Here is a 24,834-nt window from a genome sequence, read left to right on the forward strand (position 1 = left end):
TCAATAAAAAGGGCTTTTGGATAACTGGATCGCTACATTTCTCTCTCGTGTGTATTGCTGTCGAGTATCTATCGATCATCAGAAACCCTAAGTATCAGTAATCGTTCCTTTTCGTCGATCCATCAATTCGGTGAAACAGGAATTCCCAAATTTCCTTGCTCTTTCTCAAATTGGCCTCTTCACTCCACCATGGTCTGTTTCCTTCGATCACTAACACTTCTCTCTCTCTGTTTTCACCAACTTATCACTTCATTTATGTCAAGCCTTCAACTTCACACTCACCCTATCAATGAAGTCTCTTACACTGGGTTTTTAATTATTGCTGTTGTTAATGTTGAAGGCGCATGCATTATCATCGTACCCCACATTTTTAGATTCGGGTTTCTTCAGTTTCTTGGTTTTCAGCACTGTTCATTCGTTTAATTTTTTTATTTATTTTTATTATTATTATTATTATTACTATTATTAACGGTTAATACTGTTGCTCAATAATTGTTATTATTCTTGAGAGAAGAAGGGAAATCTAATTATCTAAACAGACGAGTGTGGGGAGTGTTAAGAGAGAGGGGAGGCTGAGTAGAAGTGGGGGAGTGTGCAGTTACAACAGATAAGGGTAAAATAGGGAAAATGTGCAAACCAAAAGATTGTATTACACTATCACATTTATTATTGTTATAAATAAATTATTGATATTAGTTGTAGGTTTTAATTATTATTCTGAAGTCATTTTGTTGCATTTAATCTTGAGTGGAGCTGAGTGGAACACCTTTAGTGTTTTGTATTTGATTTTTGATTTGGTAAGCGGCAAGATTAATTAAATGGGTTTTTGTTTTTGTGTGTGTGTGTGGATACAAGTTTTTGGTTTGGTTGTGTTAGTTTTGTGAGAGAGATAAAGAGAATGGTGGATAATTAAATGTGTTTTATTGTTTGTGTTGTGTTTGGCAATAGTCGGGTCGAGGAGGAGGAAGGGGTCGGTTTAGGAGGGACTACCCTTCAAGGTATGAAGACAATAAGGGGAATGGGGTTAGTGGACGTGATAACCGCAGCAGCACCAGCAACAGCAACAACCCTCCTTCCAGGCATCTCTGGGTTGGGAATCTATCCCACAACATTGTTGAGGAAGAACTTGCCCACCATTTCTTGCGGCTTGGACCGCTGGAGAATGTGGCATTCCAGCCTGGCCGCAGCTACGCTTTCATAAATTTTAGAAGGGATGAAGATGCTATTGATGCCATGAGAGCACTGCAAGGTTTTCCTCTTGCTGGCAACCCACTTAGAATCGAGTTTGCAAAGGCGGTCAGTGTTGCCCACCTTTTACTGTTTGTTACTTTTCCAGCTGATTATATGAATCTACCAAAGAAGTTCAGTTTAGTTCAATTGAATTTATTTAATCAAGGCCACGGCCTAGAAATAAATCAGCAAAATTTGATCAAAGAAAAAAATATAGGAATACAGCACACTAGTTATTGCTTTCCATGTATGATAATTGATATGGTTCAATTCATCAAATTAACGTGCTCCAGAATATGCACCTTACTGTTAAGAAGAGCGTGGTTGAAAGTTACTTCTTTTAATTCAGTTAATAATTCACTCCAAACCAGGCATCAAAATAATAACCCTACTCAACTGACTACTGCCTAGTGGATCCATGCAGCATTTGCTCAATTGCTTGATACTTGTTTTTCCCAAGTATTGCATTGATTTTCCACATTGCTGAATAATGGGGCAAGAAATGTTTCATGTTTGCCTCTTGGTAATTTTCAATTTTGATGAGATTTTGCACTTGCAATGGTTTCAACATCAAATGTACAGGAAACTGATGAAAAAATCAGTGGAGTATACTGCCCCTATTTACTTGGGTCAAATTAAAAACACTAGATATCAGCATCTCCTGCTTAGTCTTTAAGAGTGGTGGATCCGAGAGTTAATCTGGAAATAAAAATGAGAAAAGATATTGCACAATAATAGTATGAGTACTCCTTTGATTGAACCTTTTATGTTAGAATACTTGTTAAAGTAAACTTAACAAGTTTATCAGGGTTTTATTAAAGACTTCTTAATGATTAATTCCTTAATATTCAATTGCAACTTATTAATGTTTGTAAATTTTATTAAAATCAATTTTCCAGATCATGAATTGAATAGTACTGATTTATGATCAATAATATAGCACACACACATAGTCACATATATATATGTAAGTATATATGTATGTGTATATATTATGTGTCTGTGTATATATATATATATATATTTACAAAAGCACCCTGGGAGCATTTTAACATAAAGAAACATGTGAAAAATGAAAACATACACATATATAGTAGCATACAAGGTTCAAGACAAACAAAGATACAATTATACAAATAATAACTACCATAATACCAAAAAAGATAGTTGTCTACTACACAAATTCAGCAGTATAGCCTCCATAAAAAACCAGTTCTGTTACTGCATGTATTCATAAAATGGTGGCTGTTGCTGCACAAATTCAGCAATATAGCCGCAAAAAAAAAAAACCATCACAAGACCTGCACCTCCCAGCAGGGGACCACCACAACCCAGCAACTCAAAACCCACTCACCAGCAGCAAATACACCACAAACCAATAACACAAACAGGGAGCCACCCCTTGAGTTGCAGGCATGAACAGAGGAGAAAAGAAAATTAGAGGCAGGAGACAAGTGTTTCAGACAAGGGAATGGGTCTCCTTGGGGGGGGGGAGATATCGGCTGGTTCTCTCCCCTTTAAATGACTTTTTAATCATTTTGTATGGTTTTTAAAATTGGGTCATGAGTGACCTGACCAGCTTTAGGCACAATCTGTTTCGAACGAGAACCATGCAATTCAAGAACAAAAATGATATGAAGCATGATTCGCATCATATTTCCTTTGTAATGCATTGAATCACATGAATTGTATCAATTCATATGATACTAGCTCGATGCATTTTTCTCTTCAATTTGAGCTTTGTATGCCATAAAATTGACAGCCTCTATGGTTTAAGACTGTAAAGAGCAAGCAAAAAATTTTATCCAAAGAAATGGAACTTCTCAAGAAGCAAATTAAATGGAAATTACAACAGATGGAAATTGAAAGAATTTTGGAACATAATGTTTACAACTGTATAATGAGTGGACTAACCCTGTTAGTTAGCACACAATTCAACCAAGTATGATTAGATGATTTCACGAGTAGGATACAGAAAAAAATAGTGCAACATATGTTATCTGAAACTGGCTGTAGCTTTTCCACGACATTAGCTATTTATCAAGTATTAGCCCCATTTATTTCCTATATACATTAAAAGGTTACTGGAAAAATATTAAAAAGAAGAAAAGTTTTGAAGTGCAAGCACTCAATGGTCCAATATAATTGTAATATGTATCTAAGAACAAGCAATTTGGCCATAAAATGTTGCTCATTTTCAATAGCCAGCAGTCATGTAGTTGTGACCCTTTTTTATTCCTCATCTGAGTTGACAGTCTATTATTTATTAACAACTTAAATCTTATGCTTACCATGTGATTCTATTCCATATGTCATTCTATTCCACTGGTGAGTTGGAACTTTGAATGGCTTGTGTGTTGGCAGTGTCGTGCTATTGAGGTCATAGCGTAGCTTAGTGGCATAAAAGAAACTCATCAAGGCAAAGAGAAGATAATTAGTTACATAGAATTTGGAGGATAATGCAGCCTACTTTTTGTGGGCAATTCTGTCTTTGTGTGGCATGCATAGCATACATAGATGCTTTTATAGTTTTCAGCATATTATTAGTTCTTGTTATTCTTTTGGTTGTTGTGTCGTAGGATGGAGCCTTCAGAGAACTTTTTTAATAAGTTATCTAATGATTTTGAAATTGCTATAACGATTTCCAAAGTATTAATACACTTTTATGATGTTTTATGATATTCATGTTCATTTATAGTATTGATAACATAAGCAAGTACCTCACTCTTTCTCAAGTCAAGTCAAAGCTGAAACGAGATCTATTTAGTTTGCTATACAATGAAGGTCCAGATGTGTATGTACTTGCATTTGTTTGGGATAAAGCTCTAAACTATGCTTGCTCTTATAGATTGATTAATATATAGAAGGATTACAAAGGAGGAGCAGGATTTTATTGTTGACAGAAAGAAAACACAGCATGACACAAGGAAAATACAGCAAAGCTAAACAAAATAAACCTCAAAAGATATTCATAAAATCCAGAGAGAAACAAAAAAAAAGGTAGCCAAACAAATTTCCCATTCTAGATCAGAGGTCAAACTTAAATTTGAAAATAAGGTTTTGCTTCTCTATCAAATACAAGAAATTACTGCTTACCTATGCATTTCCACGAGGCTTTGTTCTCTCCCAAAAATATCAAAAAATCTCACCAAGGAAACTGCTCTTAATTGGAAAATTATATGTTCACCACCAAATGGCAAAGCTTAATCCATAAGAATGTTGTTAGTGGTCGGTATAAATGTAGTATCAAATAGTTTTGGAGCTAGAACAATGCATGGTACATGTACTTGCAGAAAAAAGGGCATTGTGAAGCCACTGAACTTGGAACAGGTCATTAATAGTTGCACTTGTTCCGGTGGAATACCTACATCATTATTAAGAATCATGGATACAAACAGAAATCTCCAGGATGTTAGCAAAAGGTTCTTTTGTAAGAATCACTATAAACTGCCTGCACATTGTAGCTAGTTTTTGCTTCTAATTTCTGTTTCAAGCAAAAGCTCCACATTCTTGCATTTGATCTACAGGAGAAAATAGCATCCGTTTCTGCTTGAAAAAAATAAGGTTTATTGTCCTTAAACCAATAGTATATCAAAATCCACTTATATTTTATCTAAGGTGTTTGTAAGTTGTGCGACAAAATGGCTAAACAGGCTTCATATTGGTGACTTCTTGAGTTTGGCTGTCCAAATCAAAGTATGAACTTTGGGTACAGGCAGGAAATTTTGCATGAATCTTATATCTGTAACATGTTATCAAGCAGGATTATATTCCTGCATGTTGAATAAGAAAATGGAAGTACTGACTAGAATGCACTATGGAGGAACAATAAGTTCAAATCCTCCCATCCATAAGCTAGGAAAGACCAGAAAAGCTAACAATAATCTCTATCATTTAGTTTTCCGGAAAATAAAACATTTGGAAATATATCAATCATTTAAAATTAAGAATTTTGATAGTGCAGTTTGCTATTAATAGAGGACAAGCATAGGAATTTAAAAAGAATTCTATTGGAACCAAAATTCAAACCTGAACTGAGATCTATAGTCCATCTTATACATTATCAAAAGTGAAAACGAGTCTCAAAAGATGAACATGTCCGATTTGGATGGTTAGTCAACTTGCCTTTATTATATAAAGCAAAGCCAAGGAGCTTCAAGTGTAATTTATTTGTATAGTGATTAAAAATACACTGACGAGCATTAACAATGTTAAGCTATCTGAATTTGTTGAAGCTCAAAGTTTGACATTTCACTTTTAGTTTCATGATCTTAACTCTAGTCTCAAAAAGAGTTAAAGTACCAACCAACCAAACATCTATTTACTCTTGGTGATGTTGGACATAAAATCATTTCTTTGGCCAAGTGGTCAAGGGTTTGCTTATTAAATTTTAATGAATGGTATAACAAGCTTGTGCATTATCCACATTTCAAGTCCGATGGGTTCTTATGATATGGGTTGTGCATTATTCACAAGACCTGTTTGGTGGTCATGATAAAAAAGATGGGATAAGATAAATTATTTTATCTTATTTTAATTTATTATTTGGTGAATCAATGGGATACGATAAGCTTATCTTGTTTGCTTATCCAAGCATATTCATTAGCTCAAAAATTATTCTAAGGTGGAGTTGGGATAGGAACGAAGATATCACAAATTAGATTATCGATATTTCTATTGTCGCCATCACCATACTATTGCCACCAACATTGTAAATCGCCACAAGTGTTGTCATTTCTACAATTGTTATGACTACCATTATCACTATCAATGTTACCATCATCGTCATTGCATCACTACCATCATTATTATCATATCATCATCATTGTTATTACTATTATGATCATTATCACCATTACAATTACCATCATTGTTATAGCCATTATCTATAACAACACATGCACAATCTAAAGGACTTATAAAGTATATTTTGCAAATAAAAGACTAGATTACTAAAGCATGTTGAAAATATAAATAATCTTTTATGGAAATACTCATAGAAAATCACAGATGAAATTGTCTTCCTTGGATTGTCATTGAATCGAGCACATTCAACAAAAAAATAGAGGCATTAGGATTTCGTGTATAATTTTACTCTAAAATTAAAAGTCTAAAGTTAAATTAGAACCTTGAATGTAACAATGTTATATTGGATTAGTTAGGAAGAGTAGAGAGTTGATTAATGCGCATGAAATTTTATATAGAGATTCTAATGTGAGAATATCTTGGATTAATAATACAAAATGATGAGAAAATTATAATGTCATACACAAGTTATACAAGTGGGATGGATAGAAAGGATTGTATATAAGGAGATATTGGTGTAGTATCAATTAAGAAAAGATGATAGAAAATCGGTTAAAGTAGTTTGGACATGTATAAGGAATGCCATTGGAGGTATTAATGAAGAGAATATATTATATGATTTTGTCTTGTGAAAAAAAGTAAGGGGAGATCAAGGACATAAAGATAAACTGTTAAGAGGTATTTCATGATAAATAATATCTTGAAAGTTTTGGTCTTTTAATTTAGCTGAATTGTGTTGTGATCCATTTAGCTAACCTTACCAAGTAAAATAAGGTTTATGTTGTTGGTTCTCTTCTCAAAAGCATTCTCTTAAAACTTGATAATAGTACCTTTACTTGAAACAAAAGAAAACATAATTCTAATTCTAGAACATGGGCCTCCACTTAATATCAATTTTTTTTGGCATAGTTGGTTCTTGATATGGTATTAGAGCCTCTTGAACAGTTGGTCAAGGGTTTGATTCTTGTTGCGACCATTATTCTTAATTAAATTGAATTTCGGTAATGTCTCAAGCCCACAACTTGTGTGGGGTGCGTTTGAAATGTAAAACCATTAATGGGAGTGTGTTACAATAGTTGCAAGTAAGTTGGTGTCCCCTTATTTTCATCAAAGTCATATTTGGCATAAATGGTACAAGATCTAATTCGAGCTTGCATTCTCCATGACGTGAATTCGACACTCCCTATGACCATAAAATCTTACTTTGGTGAGACTTGAATATTTAAAAAGAGTGTCCAAAAAGGATCAGTTTTACTGATCTGTATATTTTCCTTATATAAAGAGAGATTAGGGTTACAAGAAGAAAAAGGCTACAGAGTAGGCTACAGAGTCTAGAAGCCTAAGTAATTATATCAGGAGAAAAGACCAATCAGAAAAATACAATAAATATTTAAACAAGAAGAAGCTTTCTAAACAAGCTATTCTAACACTCCCCCTCAAGCTGGTGCATACAGATTATATGCACCGAGCTTAGAACATAAAAATTGAATTCGAGGCCCCCTTAATGACTTAGTCATAACATCTGCAAGTTGTTCACTAGAATTGACAAATTCAGTAATGATTTCCTTGGACAGCAACTTCTCTCTCACAAAATGACAATCAACCTCTATGTGCTTGGTTCTCTCGTGAAATACTGGATTGGAAGCAATGTGAAGAGCGGCTTGATTATCACAATACAATTTCATTGGATGATTCTCACAAAATCTTAACTCTTAAATGAGTTGCTTAATCCATATAAATTCACAAGTAATCAAGGCCATAGCTCGATATTCAGCTTCAACACTAGATCGAGCAACAACATTTTGTTTCTTACTCTTCCAAGAAATGAGATTTCCACCAAGGAATACACAATATCCAGTAGTAGAACGTCTATCTATAGGACATCCTGCCCAATCAGCATCATAGTATCCAGAAATTCGATTATCTCCTTTGTCCTCATATAGTAATCCTTGTCCTGGAGCCTTTTTGATATATCTAAGAATACGCAGAACAACATTCCAATGATCAATATGAGGAGCCTGCATGAACTGACTAACAACCCCTACTGTAAAAGAGAGATCAGGTCTCGTGATTGTAAGATAAATGAGTTTCCCAACCAATCTCCTATACCTTTCTGGATCTGTGAACGGTTCACCTTGATCAGTCATTAACTTTTGGTTAGGATCCATAGGACTATCAATGGGTCTACAATCAGTCATGCCTGTTTCTTCCAAAATGTCCAAAGCATACTTCCTTTGAGAGATCACAATGCCTTCCTTTGATTGGGCAACTTCAATACCAAGAAAATATTTTAGATGTCCCAGATCTTTGGTCTGAAAATGGCTAAACAAATGTTTCTTCAATTGAGAAATTGTAGCTACATCGTTTCTTGTAATCACTATGTCATCCACATAAACAATCAAATAAACACATCTCCCAGGAGAAGTATGACAATAGAAAACTGAGTGGTCTGCTTCGCTTCTTTTAAGCCCAAAGTCTTGTACAACATGACTAAATTTTCCAAACCAAGTTCGAGGAGATTGTTTGAGGCCATAAAGAGATCTTCTCAATTTACAGACTAAACCAGACTCTCCCTGAGCAACAAATCCAGGAGGTTGCTCCATGTAAATCTCCTCCTCCAACTCACCATGAAGAAATACATTTTTAATGTCTAATTGGTGGAGAGGCCAATGACGAATGGCTGCCATAGCAAGAAAGAGACGAACAGTAGGAAGCTTGGCCACAGGAGAGAAAGTGTCACTATAGTCGAGCCCATAAATTTGAGTATACCCCTTAGCCACCAATCTGGCTTTGAGTCAATCAACGGTACCATCAGGGCCAACTTTAATAGCATAGACCCATCTGCATCCAACGGGTCGTTTCCCAGGAGGGAGGGGAACTAGCTCCCATGTACCACTATGCTCCAGAGCTTGCATTTCAACAATCATAGCTTGTCTCCATCCAGGATGACCAAGAGTCTCATGAACATTTTTAGGAATAGTAATAGGAGATATAGAAGAGACAAAGGAGAAATACAAGGGAGATAATCGATGATAGCTCAGAAAATTATAAATAGGATGAGGATTTCGAGTAGACCGAATACCTTTTCGAAGAGCAATGGGCCATTCAGAGCTATCCTCACTAGGATTCGCAGTAGGGGCATCTGATGGTGAAGGACAAGAATCTGGAGACTCTTCAGGTAATGTCGGGCCAATTTGTCGTGGTCGACGGTGATATGTAACAAGAGGAGGGGGGGTAGCTGGAATAGGAGTAGTGGTGGGAATAACTAACTGAGTAACCTCTTGGTTATGAATTGAAAGTTGAGGTGGAAAGGAATCATGAGGACAATCTAGTAGTACTTGTTGTATTGAGAGAGAATCATGAGTGGTGCAGGAGAAAAAAGAAGTTTGTTCAAAGAAGGTGACATCTGCAGACATGTAGAATTTTCTGGTCTCAGGGGAATAACATTTGTACCCTTTCTGAAGACGAGAATAGCCTAAGAAAACACATTTAATTGCTCGAGCAGATAATTTATCCAAACCAGGAGAGACATTATGGACAAAACATGTACACCCAAAGACTCGAGGTGAGACATGAAATAGGGGTTCCTTTGGATAAGCAATGGAGAAAGGGATTTTATTTTCAAGAGAAGAAGAGGGCATCCTGTTTATTAAAAAACAAGAAGTGAGAATTGCATCACCCCAATGATGTACAGGAATATTTGCATTGAGCATTAGGGTGCGTGTAGTCTCTACAAGGTGCCTATTTTTTCTTTCTACTATTCCATTTTGTTGGGGTGTATGTGGACAGGTAGACTGATGCAAGACACCCTGTGAGGATAGGAAAGAGGATAATTTAGAAGAGAAATATTCTTTTGCATTGTCACTTCGAAAAATTTTAATCAGTCTCCCAAATTGGTTTTTTATCTCATTGAAGGACATAAAAATAGACAAAAGCTCAGAACGATCTTTCATTAAATATACCCAAGTACATCAAGAAAATTCATCAATAAAGGTTACAAAATATCTGAAACCAAAAGATGTTACACGACTTGGACCCCAAATATCAGAATGAATGGTGGTGAAAATCGAGTTACATCTTTTATCAGTTTGCTTGGGAAAAGACGACCTAACATGTTTGCCTAATTGACATGATTCACAACCTAACTCTGCTAATTTTTGAAGACTAGGGACCAAAAGTTTCAATTTGGATAGACTTGGGTGACCCAAACGATCATGCAAAAGCTTGGGTGACAAAACAGCAACACAAGATACAGGTGGTTGCATTTCAAAGTAGTAGAGACCTCCAGATTCATGTCCTGCGCCAATCTTCCGACTCGTACCACGTTCCTGAATAACAAAAGATCCAGCACTAAAGGTTACTAAACAATTTAAGGATTTGGTTAACTGGCTTAAAGAGATTAAGTTGAAAGGACAATTAGGAATAAACAAAACAGAGTTTAAATTTAATGAGGGAGACAGAGAGACTTGACCGATTCCTTTAGGAGTAATTCTGGATCCATCTGCTAAGGTAATAAGGTGAGGTGATTTAAGTGGGGACATGGAAGAAAACATAGAATTATTACCATTTATGTGATCAGAGGCTCCTGAATCAATGATTCATGGACTTTGATTTGCAGTTGAATGAGAAATACAAGCTGTAGAAACAGTAGTGGTAGAGGAAGATTGAGCTTGATTCATAGATTTCCATTGAAGATATTCCTAATAGTCATCTTCAGGAACCTTCATCTCAGATTTTCCTAATTTCTCAGACTTGGACAGATTTGCTATCTTCTCTGGAAAACCATGAAGAGAATAACAATTCTCTTGGGTATGACCCATCCTCTTGCAGTATGAGCATTGAGGACGACCACTTCTACCTCCTCTTCCTCCTCGATTTCCACGACCACCTCTACCCTGACTTGAAACCATTGCAGAAGCTTCAACAATTCCACCAGAGTTTTCATTCTTCACTTCTGTAGGGACACGAAGAAGTCTAGTTACTAGGCTGTCCATTGAAGGAATCTCGTGGCCAGTCAGAATCTGGTCACGAACATGATTGAAGTCTGGGTGCAATGTTCTCAGGATCAGCACCATATATAGCCTATCAAGTTTTTTATTCATTCCCTCTAATGAATCATCCGTCAGGAACATTTTTAGTTCTTCTACAGCAGATTGAGCTTCAGCAATGTGAGACGTCATTTCATGATTAATTTGTTTCAAGGATGCTATTTTCTGAGTAGCATCATATAGCCGTTGAATATCGTTCGCATAAATATTTTGAGCCTTTTTCCAGAAAGAACAAGAAGTTTTGAAGGCTCTAAGGGTCCCCAAAATATTGGGCTCAACCGACTGCCACAACACAGCACATAGTTGAAAATCAAGCTTCTTCCATTTAGCTCGACTTTCATCTGAACCCTCAGCGTTTTCCATTTCTAAGTGATCATGGTACCCTTGACCAAGGAACCATAGTTCCACAGAGGCAGCCCATGATAAATAATTTTTTCCATTGAGTTTCTTCGTGGTTATGGTCGGAGTGCCAGAAATAGACAAAACAGGGCCTAGAGATGCCATAAGAAGATGGGTCGTGCACAGAGAGAAGAATAGCAGAAGAGAAACGCAGGCCCACACCTTAAATAGTGGTCAAATCACAAAACTGAGTCCAGAAATAGGCTCAGGAGGCTCCGACGAACAAGACGGTGGCGGAGTGAGGAGGCTTCGACGAACAAGACGGTGGCGGAGTGAGGAGGCTCCGACGAACAAGACGGTGGCGGAGTGAGGAGGTTCCGACGAACAAACAGCGGTGCGTGAACAGTACGCGCTTGACAGAACTGGAGGGAAAAACGGCGCGTGAGAGCGCGTGGGGACTCTGAACGCGCCGAAGTTGACGGGGTTAGGTCACGCTTGACAAGGCGCACCAAACCCTAGGTTCGTCGGAGAACAGGACGGCGGCGGAAGGCAGAGCGGGATCAACCCCGCTCTGATACCAACTTGAATATTTAAACAGAGTGGCCAAAAAGGATCAGTTTTACTGATCTGTATATTTTCCTTATATAAAGAGATTAGGGTTACAAGAAGAAAAAGGCTACAGAGTAGGCTACAGTGTCTAGAAGCCTAAGTAATTATATTAGGAGAAAAGACCAATCAGAAAAATACAATAAATATTTAAACAAGAAGAAGCTTTCTAAACAAGCTATTCTAACAGTGAGTATATCTATTGAAGGAGATCCCTTGGTACCAGAGGTGAAATTCCTCTAATAGATCTCTATTGACACACAATTTGGCAAGTAAAGCCTTGGGTCAAATTGGACACATTTGAGTTTTGGGTAAGCACTAAGTGATAATGATGCTTGGTCTGAGGATTTCCAACATGTCATTTGCTACTTACCTTGTGGTCATGGGGGTTTCATCCACTATCAACCATTTTACTGATGAAAAAAATGTAGCCTATAAAGGAAAACACCATAAGCCATTTTTAGTTGCTAAAACAAATGTTTTTTGAAACCAAATTCTCAAGATGTAACTTGTATTATTAGGCCTTCAATATACCTCCTACTTAACAAGATAATAACTCTTCTAATCACTCCACATTAGTTGTACCCTTTAAGAGAGCTTTAGGTCTTTGAAGTATGAGTTTTTGAAGTATAACTACTTAACCACTTTGCTAGGGATCCAATAAGATATAAAAGATTGGTGGGGGAACCATTAATGATCGGATCCCTTAATGGTTCACCTTGAGCAATCATTAACATTTGATTAGGATCCATAGGACTATCATGGGCTTGCAATAAATAATGCTTGTATATTTCATAATATATAGAGCATACTTCTATTGCGAGATCAGAATGCCTTCCTTTGATTGGGCCACTTCAATACCAATTTATTATTTCAGGAAGCCAAGGTTTTGGTTTGGAAGTGACTAAATAAGTGTCTTTTTAGTTGGGAAATTTTAGCAACATCATTACTTGTAATTACTATGTCATTAACATAGACAACTCAATAAACACATTTCTCGGGTGAAGGATGGCAATAGAAAACTAATGATCTGCTTCATCATTAGCCACTAGTTGGGCTTTTAGGTGATTAACCTCACTATTAGGGTCAACTATAATATAATAGGCTCCTTTGTATCCAACTGGTATCTTTCTAGGAGGAAGACGAGTAAGCTCCCATGTGCCATTGTGTTTAAGAGCTTGCATTTCAACAATCATGACTTGTTGCCATCCATGATGATCAAGTGCTTCATGAACATATTTGGGAATAATAAGGGAAGATATAGAGGTAACGAATGATGATAAAGAAACTTAAAGAAAATGATTTGTCAAATAAGATTGGACCAATTATTTGTGTTCGACGCTTATGTAATGAGAGGTGGAGGAACATTTGTTGGACCATTGGAATGAGAGGTTGATTTTCCTCTCAGTTGGGAGTGCCATGGCTAGTAACTTGAGAAGGGACAGGTAAAACTTGTATTGTTGCAAAATCATGCATGGAGGATGAGAGGGAGTCTCTTCAATGAATGTGACATCAACACCATGTAGTACCTTTGAGCCTTTGGAAAGTAATAGTATATCCTTTTTTGAAGGCGAGATTATCCTAGGAAAACACATTTAGTAGTCTGGCAAAAAGTTTATCTAGACTTGGGGAAGCATCATGAACAAGACATGTACACCCAAAGACCTGTGGCGAGACATAAAACAAATGTTTAGTTTGAAAAATAATTGAATGAGAAATTCTATTTTCAAGAAAAGGCGAGGGCATTCTATGTATTAAAAACTATAAGTGAGAATTGCACCATCGCAATGATTTAGATAAGATTTGTTGTCTTTTTTGGAAACCATGAAGAGAAAAATAATTTTCTTGGGTAACACCCATCCTCATACAATAGGAACATTGAGGATGACCATCTCTACCCCTTGCCTCCACGATTTCCATGACCACCCCTTCATTGAGTAGAAATTGTTGCAAAATTTTCAACAAACCTAACCAAGTTTTCACCTTTCACCTTAGTAGGACCATGGAGAAGTCTAGTGACAATTGACAAGGTTGTCTATTGAAGGAATTTTATGACCAATTAGAATTTGGTCACACACATGATTAATCATAGTGCAAAGTTTGTAAAATTAGACACCATATAATGCCTATCAAGTTTCTTCCATATTTCCTTCAAGGAATCATCATCTTAGAACATCCTTAACTCTTTCACAGTAGATTGAGCTTTAGCATCATGAGAAATCATATGATGACTAGTCTATTTGAGAGAAGTTGTTTTTGGGTAGCATCATACAAATGCTGAATGTTATTCACATATATATTTTGGGCTTTCATTCAAAAGGAACAAATTTTAAAGGTTCTAAGAGTTCTTAAAATATTTGGTTCAATAGTCTACCATAAAGTTGTACACAACTAAAAATCAAGCTTCTTCCACTTAGCTTGATTTTTTTTTTGATTCTTCAATATCCTTCTTTTTACCATTGAACTTTTCTATGGTAAGGGTGGAGTCCCAAAAATTAACTTTTCTATGGTAATGGTGGGAGTCCCAAAAATTGAGAACAGTGTCTAGAGATGGCATACAACAAGGAAGCAAGAAAAAGGCCAAAAAGGAGAAAGGGAGAACAAAACAACAACAAACCACTCACAAGGTGATGAAACTAAGGTTGTGAATGATCTCAAAAGGCGCCAATGTGCAACAACAGTGTCATGATGAGGTCCTGACAGCTAGAAGTATATGCGCCTGACAGAGCCTCCTACAAAATTGGTGCATGTGGACACATATGGAGGTTGATGCCACGTAACTCTCTTGGGGTAGGTTGCGCTCAACGAGGCACACCAAACCCTAATATAAGCTCGCTGGTGGATGAGACAGACAAGTAGAGTGGGATCATACATGATCAAATACCTAGTTAAATGTTTTTAAGAGAAAGACATCGAGTCAATTTTCCATTGATGGGAGTTGAGAATATATATATATATATATATATATATATATATATATATATATATATATATATATATATATATATATATATATATATGTGTGTGTGTGTGTGTGTGTGTGTGTGCGCGTGTGTGTGTGTGCGCGTGTGTCAATCTCTAGTGATAACTCGTAAACTCGTACGAGTTTACGAGATTAAGACAACTTACTTGTATAACTCGAAAGTAAACTCGTTTTTGAGTAATCTCGGTGATCTCGCGTGATCTCGTGTAATATCGCGAGATTAGTCCGATTTTAAGAGATTACAATTTTTTCTTGTTCTCCAAATAAACTAAACGTTCGTTTTGATTCGGGCTGAGAAGAGAGTTTCATTTCATTCTCCCCATGTTACGAACGATCTCCTCCTCTGTCTTCTCCACGGCGAAGGCACGAACCACTCTTCTCCTTCGTGCGTTCTCCTCTGCGAAGGCAACCACTCTTCTCCTCCTTTATCTTCTCCTCCACGAAGGCGCAAATCACTCTTCTCTTCCGTGCGCGAACTAGTGTTCTCCTCTGCGAACCACTCTTCTCCTCCGTGCGCGATCCTTTGTCTTCTCCTCCGTGAGTTGTTTGGCTTCTCGAGGCTATTCTCCAATAGCGTCGCGATGCCTCCTTGAGGCTCTTCCGCAAGCAATGCAACACTGCGACTCCGGTTAGGGTTTTTTGTTTTTATTTTTTTTTGTGATTCATTGTTAACTTTGGCATTTTATTATTAATGTAATTTTCTATTTTAAATATGGAGTTAAAATGTTCAATTATTATGTTATTTTTAATTATTTTTATAATTTTTTATTGAGTAATCTCATACGAGTTTACGGAGCCTCTATGAGATTATGTAAACTCTCGAGATTGACAACCTTGTGTGTATGTATGTAATTGTGTACAAAATGCTAAAGTGAATCAGAAGAAGGAAAGAGTGACTCCTCTCAATGGCTAATACAGCCAAAAGCAACTTTATAAAAGCTGTACAATATATCAGTTTGTTTAAACTTAAAAAAACGCTTCTTAAAAATTGTTTTTTTATGAAGAAAGTAAAATTTGTTTAGAAATGCAGAAAACTGATTATTTTATTTTAAGAAAAAGTTTTTCTAAAGAAAAATAATTAAACAAATAGGCCAATAGAAAGTCTTACTTAACAAGGTAATTAGAAATCATTGTGGTCTTTAGCAGTCTGGTTGTTATGCTGGAATTGAGAATGATCCCTTTCATGCAAGCCCTTGGAATTTCATTTTACACGTATATCAACTCTTTTCCTACTATGTGGACTGGTGATTCTTTGTATGTAGCTTTACCATGTTTTTTGGCTGACCACATTGCATAATTCCATATATGGTGGTTGTTTCATTGATTATTATACTATTTCTTGCCATTTATTGCAGGAACTTAACAAAAGGAAGCTTAGAAAGTCACTCTTTTTAGGGTGGGAGGCCTCAACATGTTTCCTACCATGCGCAACTATTTTTAACCCGTTAGATTATATATTTGAAAATCAACAGCTGGCATTATTTTTTGCTTTTTCTTTTTTCTTTTTTTATCTTTGTTTTCCGAATTTTGCCTTTATGTTGCCTCCTCTCCCGTGACGCAACAAAACCCTTTTTTTCTTGCTTTATGATTGTTTCTCTCTTCTCCTCATCCTCTTCCTTTCCCCCTGACCACCAGCACCGCTTAGCCTCTCCAAGTCCAATTTACTCTTGTTTCTCTCCGACGACAATCTCTGGCTAGTTAGGTTGACTTTGTGGTTTGTCTGGATTGATTTGTGTTATTTTGGATTGATTTTGGGATTTTTTTCTGGACTGATTTTGTGGTTTGATTTTTGAGTTCCTCGCTTCATTAATTTTTGGATTGTTTCTACATTTTGTGCTTCATTATTGTTCTTTTCGATTGATTGTCTTAAGAAAATGAGTTAAGAGTCTAACTCAACATTACAAAACCGGTTTGTAAGGTGAGAGTTATTCTCTATTTATAAATTCTTTATTTGTTTTATCTCTAGTTGATTTAAGAATTGAGTTGTTTCCCATGGTGGGAGACTTGGTTAGGTTGCCTACCTTAGCCTTCATCATATTCTTCGTTATGTCTGTTTTTATGCTTTTGATTTTAGAGTTTGGTTTAAGGTCTGATCCCTAGGCGTAAATCTCTTTCATTTTGAACCAAACAAGCAAAAAACAAAAGAATGGTTACAAAAAATCCTTTTTCTAGTTTCTTCTCTGTAAACCCAAGTATACTAACTTCCTTCCCTTCCTTTTTACCCTGGAACCAAAGCATGTTTTTTTCCCTATTTAATTTTATTTGGTAATATGAGGATCGTTCCAAAGATGGTACTTTTTGGTTTGTGATATTTAATACGGTTAATGATTAATGAATATGAGAAAGACCACTTAGGGCTCTTGCCCTCCTCATACCTGTCAAAGGCCATAACCACTTGTTTTCATATTAACCTGTTAGGTTTGTGTTGTAATTGTTTTTGTTAAGTTATTCTGTGACTTTCTGATCAATATGCAAAATAGGCTTATATATATGTGCTCTGTTTGGAATCTTTCTGCCATTGCATCAAAAGGAACTATAGAATCTTCAATGATAATAAAGAGATGGTTTATCTTGCGTCTTTGCTTTGTTCTCCTTACTGTTATTAGTTTTTTAGTAGGAAATTCCTCTTTTGATATTCAAGGAGATTTGGTGTTCTTTTTCTTCCATTCTGTTAAGAGTTAGGGTGGTGTCATATCTCCTACTTCTTTCTTTTGTTGTAAAGATTGCTTGCCCTTATTCTTGTAATTTCTCATTGCAGTCTTAATAGTACTTGTCAGAAGGAAAAAGAAAAGCTAATTCTCTGCCACTGTCTAATACCCTATAATTCAAGAATTTATGTTATTGGTTTATCCTTTCGTATGACCCTTATCACGTATTTCTTGTTCCTTGAATTTGGTGCATATGGCTAGAGAAAAATGCCCAAGTTATCAGGGTTAATCTCTTGCTGTTTCTTTGTCAATGAATTGTATTTGTTTTGTGAGTTTTTGTCATGCTCAGTGATCATTTTGGAGGTATTTTATTGATGGATGTGTTGATGTGTTGATGAGCTTTGTTCATTTAATGTGCTTTTCTGTTTATTTTTCTTCAGTTATATAAGCGCCCTTTTAAATCTGGAAAAAAGGGATGCAGGAATTGAACTTAAGCTGTGAAGCTACCCATTGGGGATCGTGGTGGGTGTCATGTGTGCTATAAAAGCCCATTGGCTTTTTCTAATTTGCTTCGTGGTTCTATTTAGAACCTTTCTTACTAAAAGTTTAATTTGTTTGGTGATGGTTCATGAATGGTGTTATACCTAGTAGTTTCTTTTGTGGGATATCTTTTACTGTGATATTTTATGATGAAATTTCTTTTTGAGAAGAAAAATATTCCTTCTACCTTGTGGCCTGTGGGAGTAGGGATGTACTCGTTGAATTTAAAGAGCTTGGATTGATTGATTGTCTTAATGTATTTTGTTTGTCCATTCTTCTTGTTTCTTTTAGGTCAAGTCTTCATAGTTCATACACCTGTTGTGATTATTCTATTAGTAAATTGCTTCTTGTGTAATGTCTCTGTGTTGGGTTTTTGCTCAAGTCTTGACGGTGCAATTTTACTATTTTAGTTTTGTTGCACTTCTATGGTTTAGTTGTGTTAATTTGTCTGCTTTGGTGCAATTTGTTAGTTGTTTCTTACAAATTGCTTAGATAAATTTCTTTAGAAGTACTCCTAAGAGAAAAAGATAAGAAGGAAAATCGAAATAAGCTTCTTCATTAGTTATAATTGTGAAGCTATCCATTGGGGATTGTGGTGGGTGCCATCTGTGCTATAAAAGCCCATTGGCTTTTTCTTAATTTGCTTCGTGGTTCTATTTAGAACCAACCTTCCTAAAAGTTTAAGTTGTTGGGTGATGGTTCATGAATTGTGTTATGCTTAATAGTTTCTATCGTGGGATATCTTTACTGTGAACCTGTGGCTTTGTTTCTATTTAATAATGAAATTTCTTTTTGAGAAGAAAAATAATCCTTGTACCTTGTGGGGGTATTTGAAAAGCTTGGATTGATTGATTGTCATGTCTTGATGTATTTTTTTTGTCCATTCTTTTTGTTTCTCGAGGTTAAGTCTTCAAAGTACATGCACCTGTTGTGATTATTCTATTAGTAAATTTCTTCTTGCGTAATGTCTTTTTGTTGGGTTTTTGCTCAAGTCTTGGTGCAATTTTACTATTTTAGTTTTGTTCCGCTTCTATGGATTTAGCATGTCATGCCACCATTAGAAGCACAGTCTGCTCTGCATTAAGCAAGCTGTGGATGCAAAAAATGCTTTTTAGCTATTTCTTAGGAACTGTTTAGATAAACTTCTTCAAAAACACTTTTAGGGAAAAAAAATAAAGAGGATAATCGAAATAAGCTTGTGTATAACTTAAAAAAATAAGATTTTGGAGAAGTTAAAAAAGAGAGTTTTTGCAAATTAGCTAGTGAATAAGCTAATTTTAGCCTTTAGAGAAGCTTATTTCACTTTTTTCTTCTTATTTTTTTTCTCTCTTAGAAATACTTCTAGAAAAGTTTACCTAAACAAATCCTTAGTACTTCAAGATATTGGATGTTGATAATCACTTTATATTGGTAACTGGCATCTGGTTATGGAATTAATTTTTTTCTTTCAAAGTATTAAAATCTAAATGGTTGAAATGTATGATAATTTCAGTTATTTATGTTCTTAATCACAGGATAAGCCATCAGCAATGTCACGGGAGGAAGATTACTCATGGGATGAACGGAATTCAACATTAAGGGTATCTCCTTTCTCGCAAAGAGAGTTTAGAGGACACCATGGTAGCCCCGAACCACATTATTCTGACAAATCCAAGTTGAGTGATAAAAATCCAGAGCCCAGTGAGGTTTTGTGGATTGGGTTCCCAGCTCAGTTGAAGGTGGAAGAATCAATTTTAAGAAAGTCTTTTTCTCCATTTGGTGAGATAGTGAAGATTACTACATTTCCAGGTCGTAGTTATGCTTTTGTTCGCTTTAGGAGCCTGACGTCTGCATGCAGAGCAAGAGATAATCTGAAGGGAAAATTATTTGGGAATCCCCGTGTACATATTTGTTTTGCCAAGAGTGAAACAGGTTCATCGAGCAGTGAGAGGAGATCATTTAATGCCCCTCGTTCCCCAATTTACAAGTCAAGTGGTCGGGATGGATCTGCTGAGAACCTCAGACAGGATAGGAGCTTCAATGGAGATCGCATCATTGGTTCTCCAAATCTTTTCCGGAATCGGGATTCTGATGCTTATGATAACCGAAGGGGTTCTTCATGGGCTGGTGGAACAAACTCGTATGAACAAAGGAAAGTTGGAGAGAAGGGGAGAACACTAGGAGTATCACAAGAAATGTATGAACAAATGAATAGTCCATCAAGAGATAGACATGCTCATGTGGATGATTTTCCACAGAGGTTTCCTCAAAAGGATGCATTCTTTGAAGATTTGAGGGACTTGCCAGATGTTCCATATCTACGGGAGGCTAAAAGGCTGAAGACTGGTTCACCTCCTCCTGAAAGAGAGCTTCCAGAGTATCCTTTCTTCGAGTTAGAAAGACAGAAACGTGAGTTCCCAAGATTATTAACTGATTTACCCCCACACGAGCCTTTTGATAAAGGCTTTGATGCTGGAAATTTTAGTTATGGCCAGACTCTTGATCATCCCCCAAATTCCCCTCTGCATCGTTTGGATAGACATGAAAGCTGGAAACCTTATGATAGTTTGCAAATAGGTCCCGGTGCTGTGCAGTCAACTTTTGTTGAGAACAAAAGATTCACGCCTGAACCTGAAGGTTCATCTTTAACTGAGTGGAAATGGGAAGGAACCATTGCTAAAGGTGGCACTCCTGTTTGTCGTGCACGCTGCTTCCCTGTGGGGAAAATCCTAGATATCATGTTGTAAGTATTCAATATTCCTTTCAAAATGTTTTATTTTTTGGCTCTGAAATAATTATATTTTTCTATATTCTTAGATAGTCAAATTTTACCAAGATTCATGAGATAGAACTTCTCTTGAAAGGGGTAAAAAATAACAGATGACGCGAGAGGGAAAAAAAAATTGCCTGTATATCACAAGACAAATTCTTGTATTCTGTTGGATCTCACTGACCTTGTAATTAGGGCAATCTCCCCTCCCCTTAAATTTTGATTACCAGGAAAAGATGATATATTGATTTTGCTAAAATTTATAGACATTTTTATTACCTGAAGCTTGTAGTTGGACTTTTGTTTGAAACACTGCCTCATTGTTTTTTAGCATAACTGCATAAGCTTTCAAGTTAATTTTTACTGTACAGAGATATTTTAATGGGTACATTATACTTCACCTCCCTATAGTTCTACTCTATTTCTAATAACCTTCCTGTACTCTGTTTTGTCAGTTAAACAACCTTGAATTTGGTCTAAGTTGAAAACATTAACTTTCCATTTAACTTTAATGGCAATATAACATTTTCTCAACTTGCCACCTAATATTTTTATAGTTGACATGTAAAATAAGTGGCAATTTCATGCGATGTTTGAATTCACGGAAAAGGATATTATGTAGCGGAATGATACTAAATTAAATGTTTAATATTTGATGAAAAGTCTCACATCACCTGTCTCAATTATGGAATGTAGTTTATATATTTATTGGGAAACTTCAATACCAGTTGGTTTAAGATGAAATTTAACAATATCCACATAAGGATTTCAGATAAATGTCCAACTGCTTTGTTATTATTATTTTTATGAGGTCCTTTTGGATACATAAGCACTTGGAGAAGAAGATAAGAAGGTAGTATGGATTGATTTTATTTTATTTTTAATTTTTTTTTCTTCTCTATAAGCTAAAACTATCTGCTCTTAACTTCATAGAAGTTTTCTCATCAACTTTCCCAAAAGATGAAGGGTACAAGTTGATTTTAGTTTATGGGAAAAGTTCAATTTATTTTATGATCTTATTTTCTTCTCCTATAAATACTTATTTATGGAGAAGTTTATCTAAACAAAGTTTAAAATTAGTTTATGGTTGGTTTGTTCACATAAATTACAGTCATTGCTGGAACTTTAACTTATTTAATTTAATTTAAAGGAATTGAGAGGAAGGTAAGAAATTAGGAGATATGCAGTAAGAGGTAGAAAATAATCTAGTCATCCAAGTATATAATAGTGATGTTGGTTTGTTTGATAAACAGTATAGTATTACTTGAAACGTTTTATTGCACTTGAGCTGGATTATGTATGGCTTTAGAACTTGTCCAATTATGCATTTACATTTATGCAACTATGTTATCGAATTAAATCTGTATCTTTTATTTATTATGCATAAATGTATAAAACATCTTATTAATGTTCGAATTGAAACACCATTCTTCAATAAAAGTGTTGAGAGGAAACAAAAGTGTTATTATATAATATGGGTAATAAATGAGTGATTAATTACAGGTATTCTAATTGCATCATTACCACTATCATCATGTAGGTCCTAGAATAGACCCTTGACAAAACGAACAAGATACAATATCTAAATATCTAACAATATCCATCAGAAGAATTCATTGGATAACAGAAAAGAACTGAATATGAGGATAAGGATTCCCCCTACCGCAACCAAAAAAGGGAGGATAAAAACATTAATTAGCTCAAACGAAGATCTACTGTCCCCTAGACCATAGGAATCTCCGCTCAATAACTCTCGCATTACAATACACTCGTCAACATTGCAACCATGCAACTATAGCACACTGCAAAAGAAGTTTACTATCATTTTTTCCTCTCAATTGTTTTACTTGGGTATTAACGTGGATACATTTCAGACCTGAATTCTTGGATTGCACTGCAAGAACTGGCCTAGATATGCTTGCAAAGCATTACTACCAAGCGGTTGGTGTTTGGGTTGTCTTCTTTGTGCCTGGAAGTGATGCTGACATCGAATTCTACAATGAATTTATGCATTATCTGGAGGAAAAGCAGCGCGCTGCAGTTGCCAAGTTGGATGACAAGACAACTTTATTTCTTGTTCCTCCATCAGAGTTCTCAGAGAAAGTACTGAAGGTACCTGGCAGGTTGAGCATATCTGGTGTCATTCTGAGGTTGGAGAATCCTGGTTTAAATAATCATGGTCCAGGACACGTTCAAGGAGAAACGACAAATGAAAACCTGTTGTCCTATAATGAGAATATACTCCATCCAAAGTCATCATTTCCATCAGTACGTATTCCTACATCTCCATCTATTTCAGAATTGGGGAACTCTGGAATCAGCAATCTTTCATTTCTGGGAAATAAGTTTGCCGCAGCTCCATCAGTTTCTGATTCAGCTCACGATGAAAGAAGTCGCAACTATCCTATCCAGCAGCGGACTTCTGGACCAAACTGGTCTTCACAAAATCTGCAGAACTTAATCTCTAATAGAACTCTACCATTGCAACAATCAGGTGGTACTTTAGAACCTGTGAATGAAGAACGCCAACCCATCAGGGCAGTGCCAGATGTAAACTCAATTCAACATTCCGGTATTCCATTTTATGGCGATGGCAAGTTGTCTTACCCAGATATCAGACATTTAGATCCTTTATCAGTGCCTGTGGGAGCTGTTCCACCAGAACAGCTTGCACAACTAGCTGCATCTCTTCTTGAGCAGCAGAGGCAATCAGGAAGCTCTTCGAGTGCATCTGCATTGGGTGATCCCCGGCATATGAACAGATTTAACGCGTCTGACACCTCACCAAGATTCAGCACATCAGACACCTCCGCCAGACCACCCCAGAAATATGCTACAGAAAACAATCTGGTGAATTCTGATCTCTCAACATCTCAGTTTGGTCAAATTCTACAGATGCAAAAGCAACAACAGGTCCCAAATGCGCCTCAGTTGCCACAGATGGCACAAAGGGAGCCACAAAAAGAGGCTAACGGAAATCAGCTGTTGACAGATAATAGTAGCTTGCAGGAAGATGCTGATGCAGATCCACAGAAACGTCTACAAGCAACGCTACAGCTGGCTGCTGCTCTTCTTCAGCAGATCCAGCAAAGAAAAGGAAGTTGAACAGTGCCAGGATACTTGCTGTTAATGTCTGTAAGTAGGATGGTCGGATTTTAATTGATGCATTGCAATGCAGTGGTTTGTAGGCAGTGTCATTTGCGATGGAGATGTTGCAGTTCTTACTTAGTTGTTTAAATTAGCTTTTACCTTCACAGTTCTCTCATTAGCTTAAAATTACCGTATTACTATTTATCAAGACTAACGTGACATATTCTCATGCATTGTTTCCCTCTCAACGCCCATCCACTCTTTCCCCACCTGCGACTACTGCTTTCTAATGTGCTTGCAAATTCCTGTTACTCTCACAGTAGCAAAGCAAAAATACAAAATATCCACATGAATCAAACCTGCGACCTCTTCCATCGCAAAAGCCATCGTGCAATAGTGTTTTGTGATACAAGACAAACATATATTATAGAACTGTTTGTTTAAACTTAAAAAAGTGCTTCCAAAAGAGTGTTTTTTGAATTTTTTTTTAAACAGATAGGAGTTTTTTTTTTTTTTTTTTTTTTTTTTTAAAGAACAGTTTATTTAAAAATATATTTATTTTTATTAAAAAAGAACTTTAAAAAAAATAATTAAACAAACGGATCTTATATTCATACATTGACGTTCTAATTTTTTTTGTACGGAGTTACTTAAATATCCAATCAGTGACTCATTTATTGAGTAGTCTTACTGAGTAAGCGATGATAAAAATTTAAACAAGTTGAAAAATTCTCTGTTCCTGTAGTAATAAATGTGAGACAATGATTTAGACACTATGCAGTATATTACAATTTC

The 24,834-nt window shown here is 36.0% G+C and overlaps 1 protein-coding gene across 3 annotated transcripts; it reads left to right on the top strand.

Annotated features, from left to right (window-relative positions):
* LOC109789758 (RNA recognition motif (RRM)-containing protein) lies at positions 1-24,287 on the top strand. 3 transcript variants are annotated; one of them, XM_020348788.3, is made up of 4 exons: positions 1-192; positions 949-1,296; positions 19,715-20,922; positions 22,824-24,287. In XM_020348788.3, exons 1-4 carry the CDS (start codon positions 190-192, stop codon positions 24,052-24,054), a joined length of 2,790 nt encoding a protein of 929 aa, XP_020204377.1. In that variant the 5' UTR covers positions 1-189; the 3' UTR covers positions 24,055-24,287. The 3 variants fall into 3 exon arrangements, with proteins under 3 accessions (XP_020204377.1, XP_020204378.1, XP_029125345.1); XM_020348789.3 differs by lacking the exons at positions 1-192; positions 949-1,296 and adding an exon at positions 16,378-16,408; XM_029269512.2 differs by lacking the exons at positions 1-192; positions 949-1,296 and adding an exon at positions 16,443-18,182.
* The last annotated feature ends 547 nt before the right edge of the window (positions 24,288-24,834 follow it).

The sequence above is a fragment of the Cajanus cajan genome, chromosome 2 (assembly GCF_000230855.2).
Source record: "Cajanus cajan strain Asha chromosome 2, NIPB_CcT2T_4, whole genome shotgun sequence".
Lineage (NCBI taxonomy): Eukaryota > Viridiplantae > Streptophyta > Magnoliopsida > Fabales > Fabaceae > Cajanus > Cajanus cajan.

Coding starts and splice junctions, on each gene's coding strand:
- LOC109789758 (XM_020348788.3), top strand. Junction 1,297..19,714: donor GAATCGAGTTTGCAAAGGCG/GTCAGTGTTGCC, acceptor TCTTAATCACAG/GATAAGCCATCAGCAATGTC. Junction 20,923..22,823: donor AAAATCCTAGATATCATGTT/GTAAGTATTCAA, acceptor GATACATTTCAG/ACCTGAATTCTTGGATTGCA.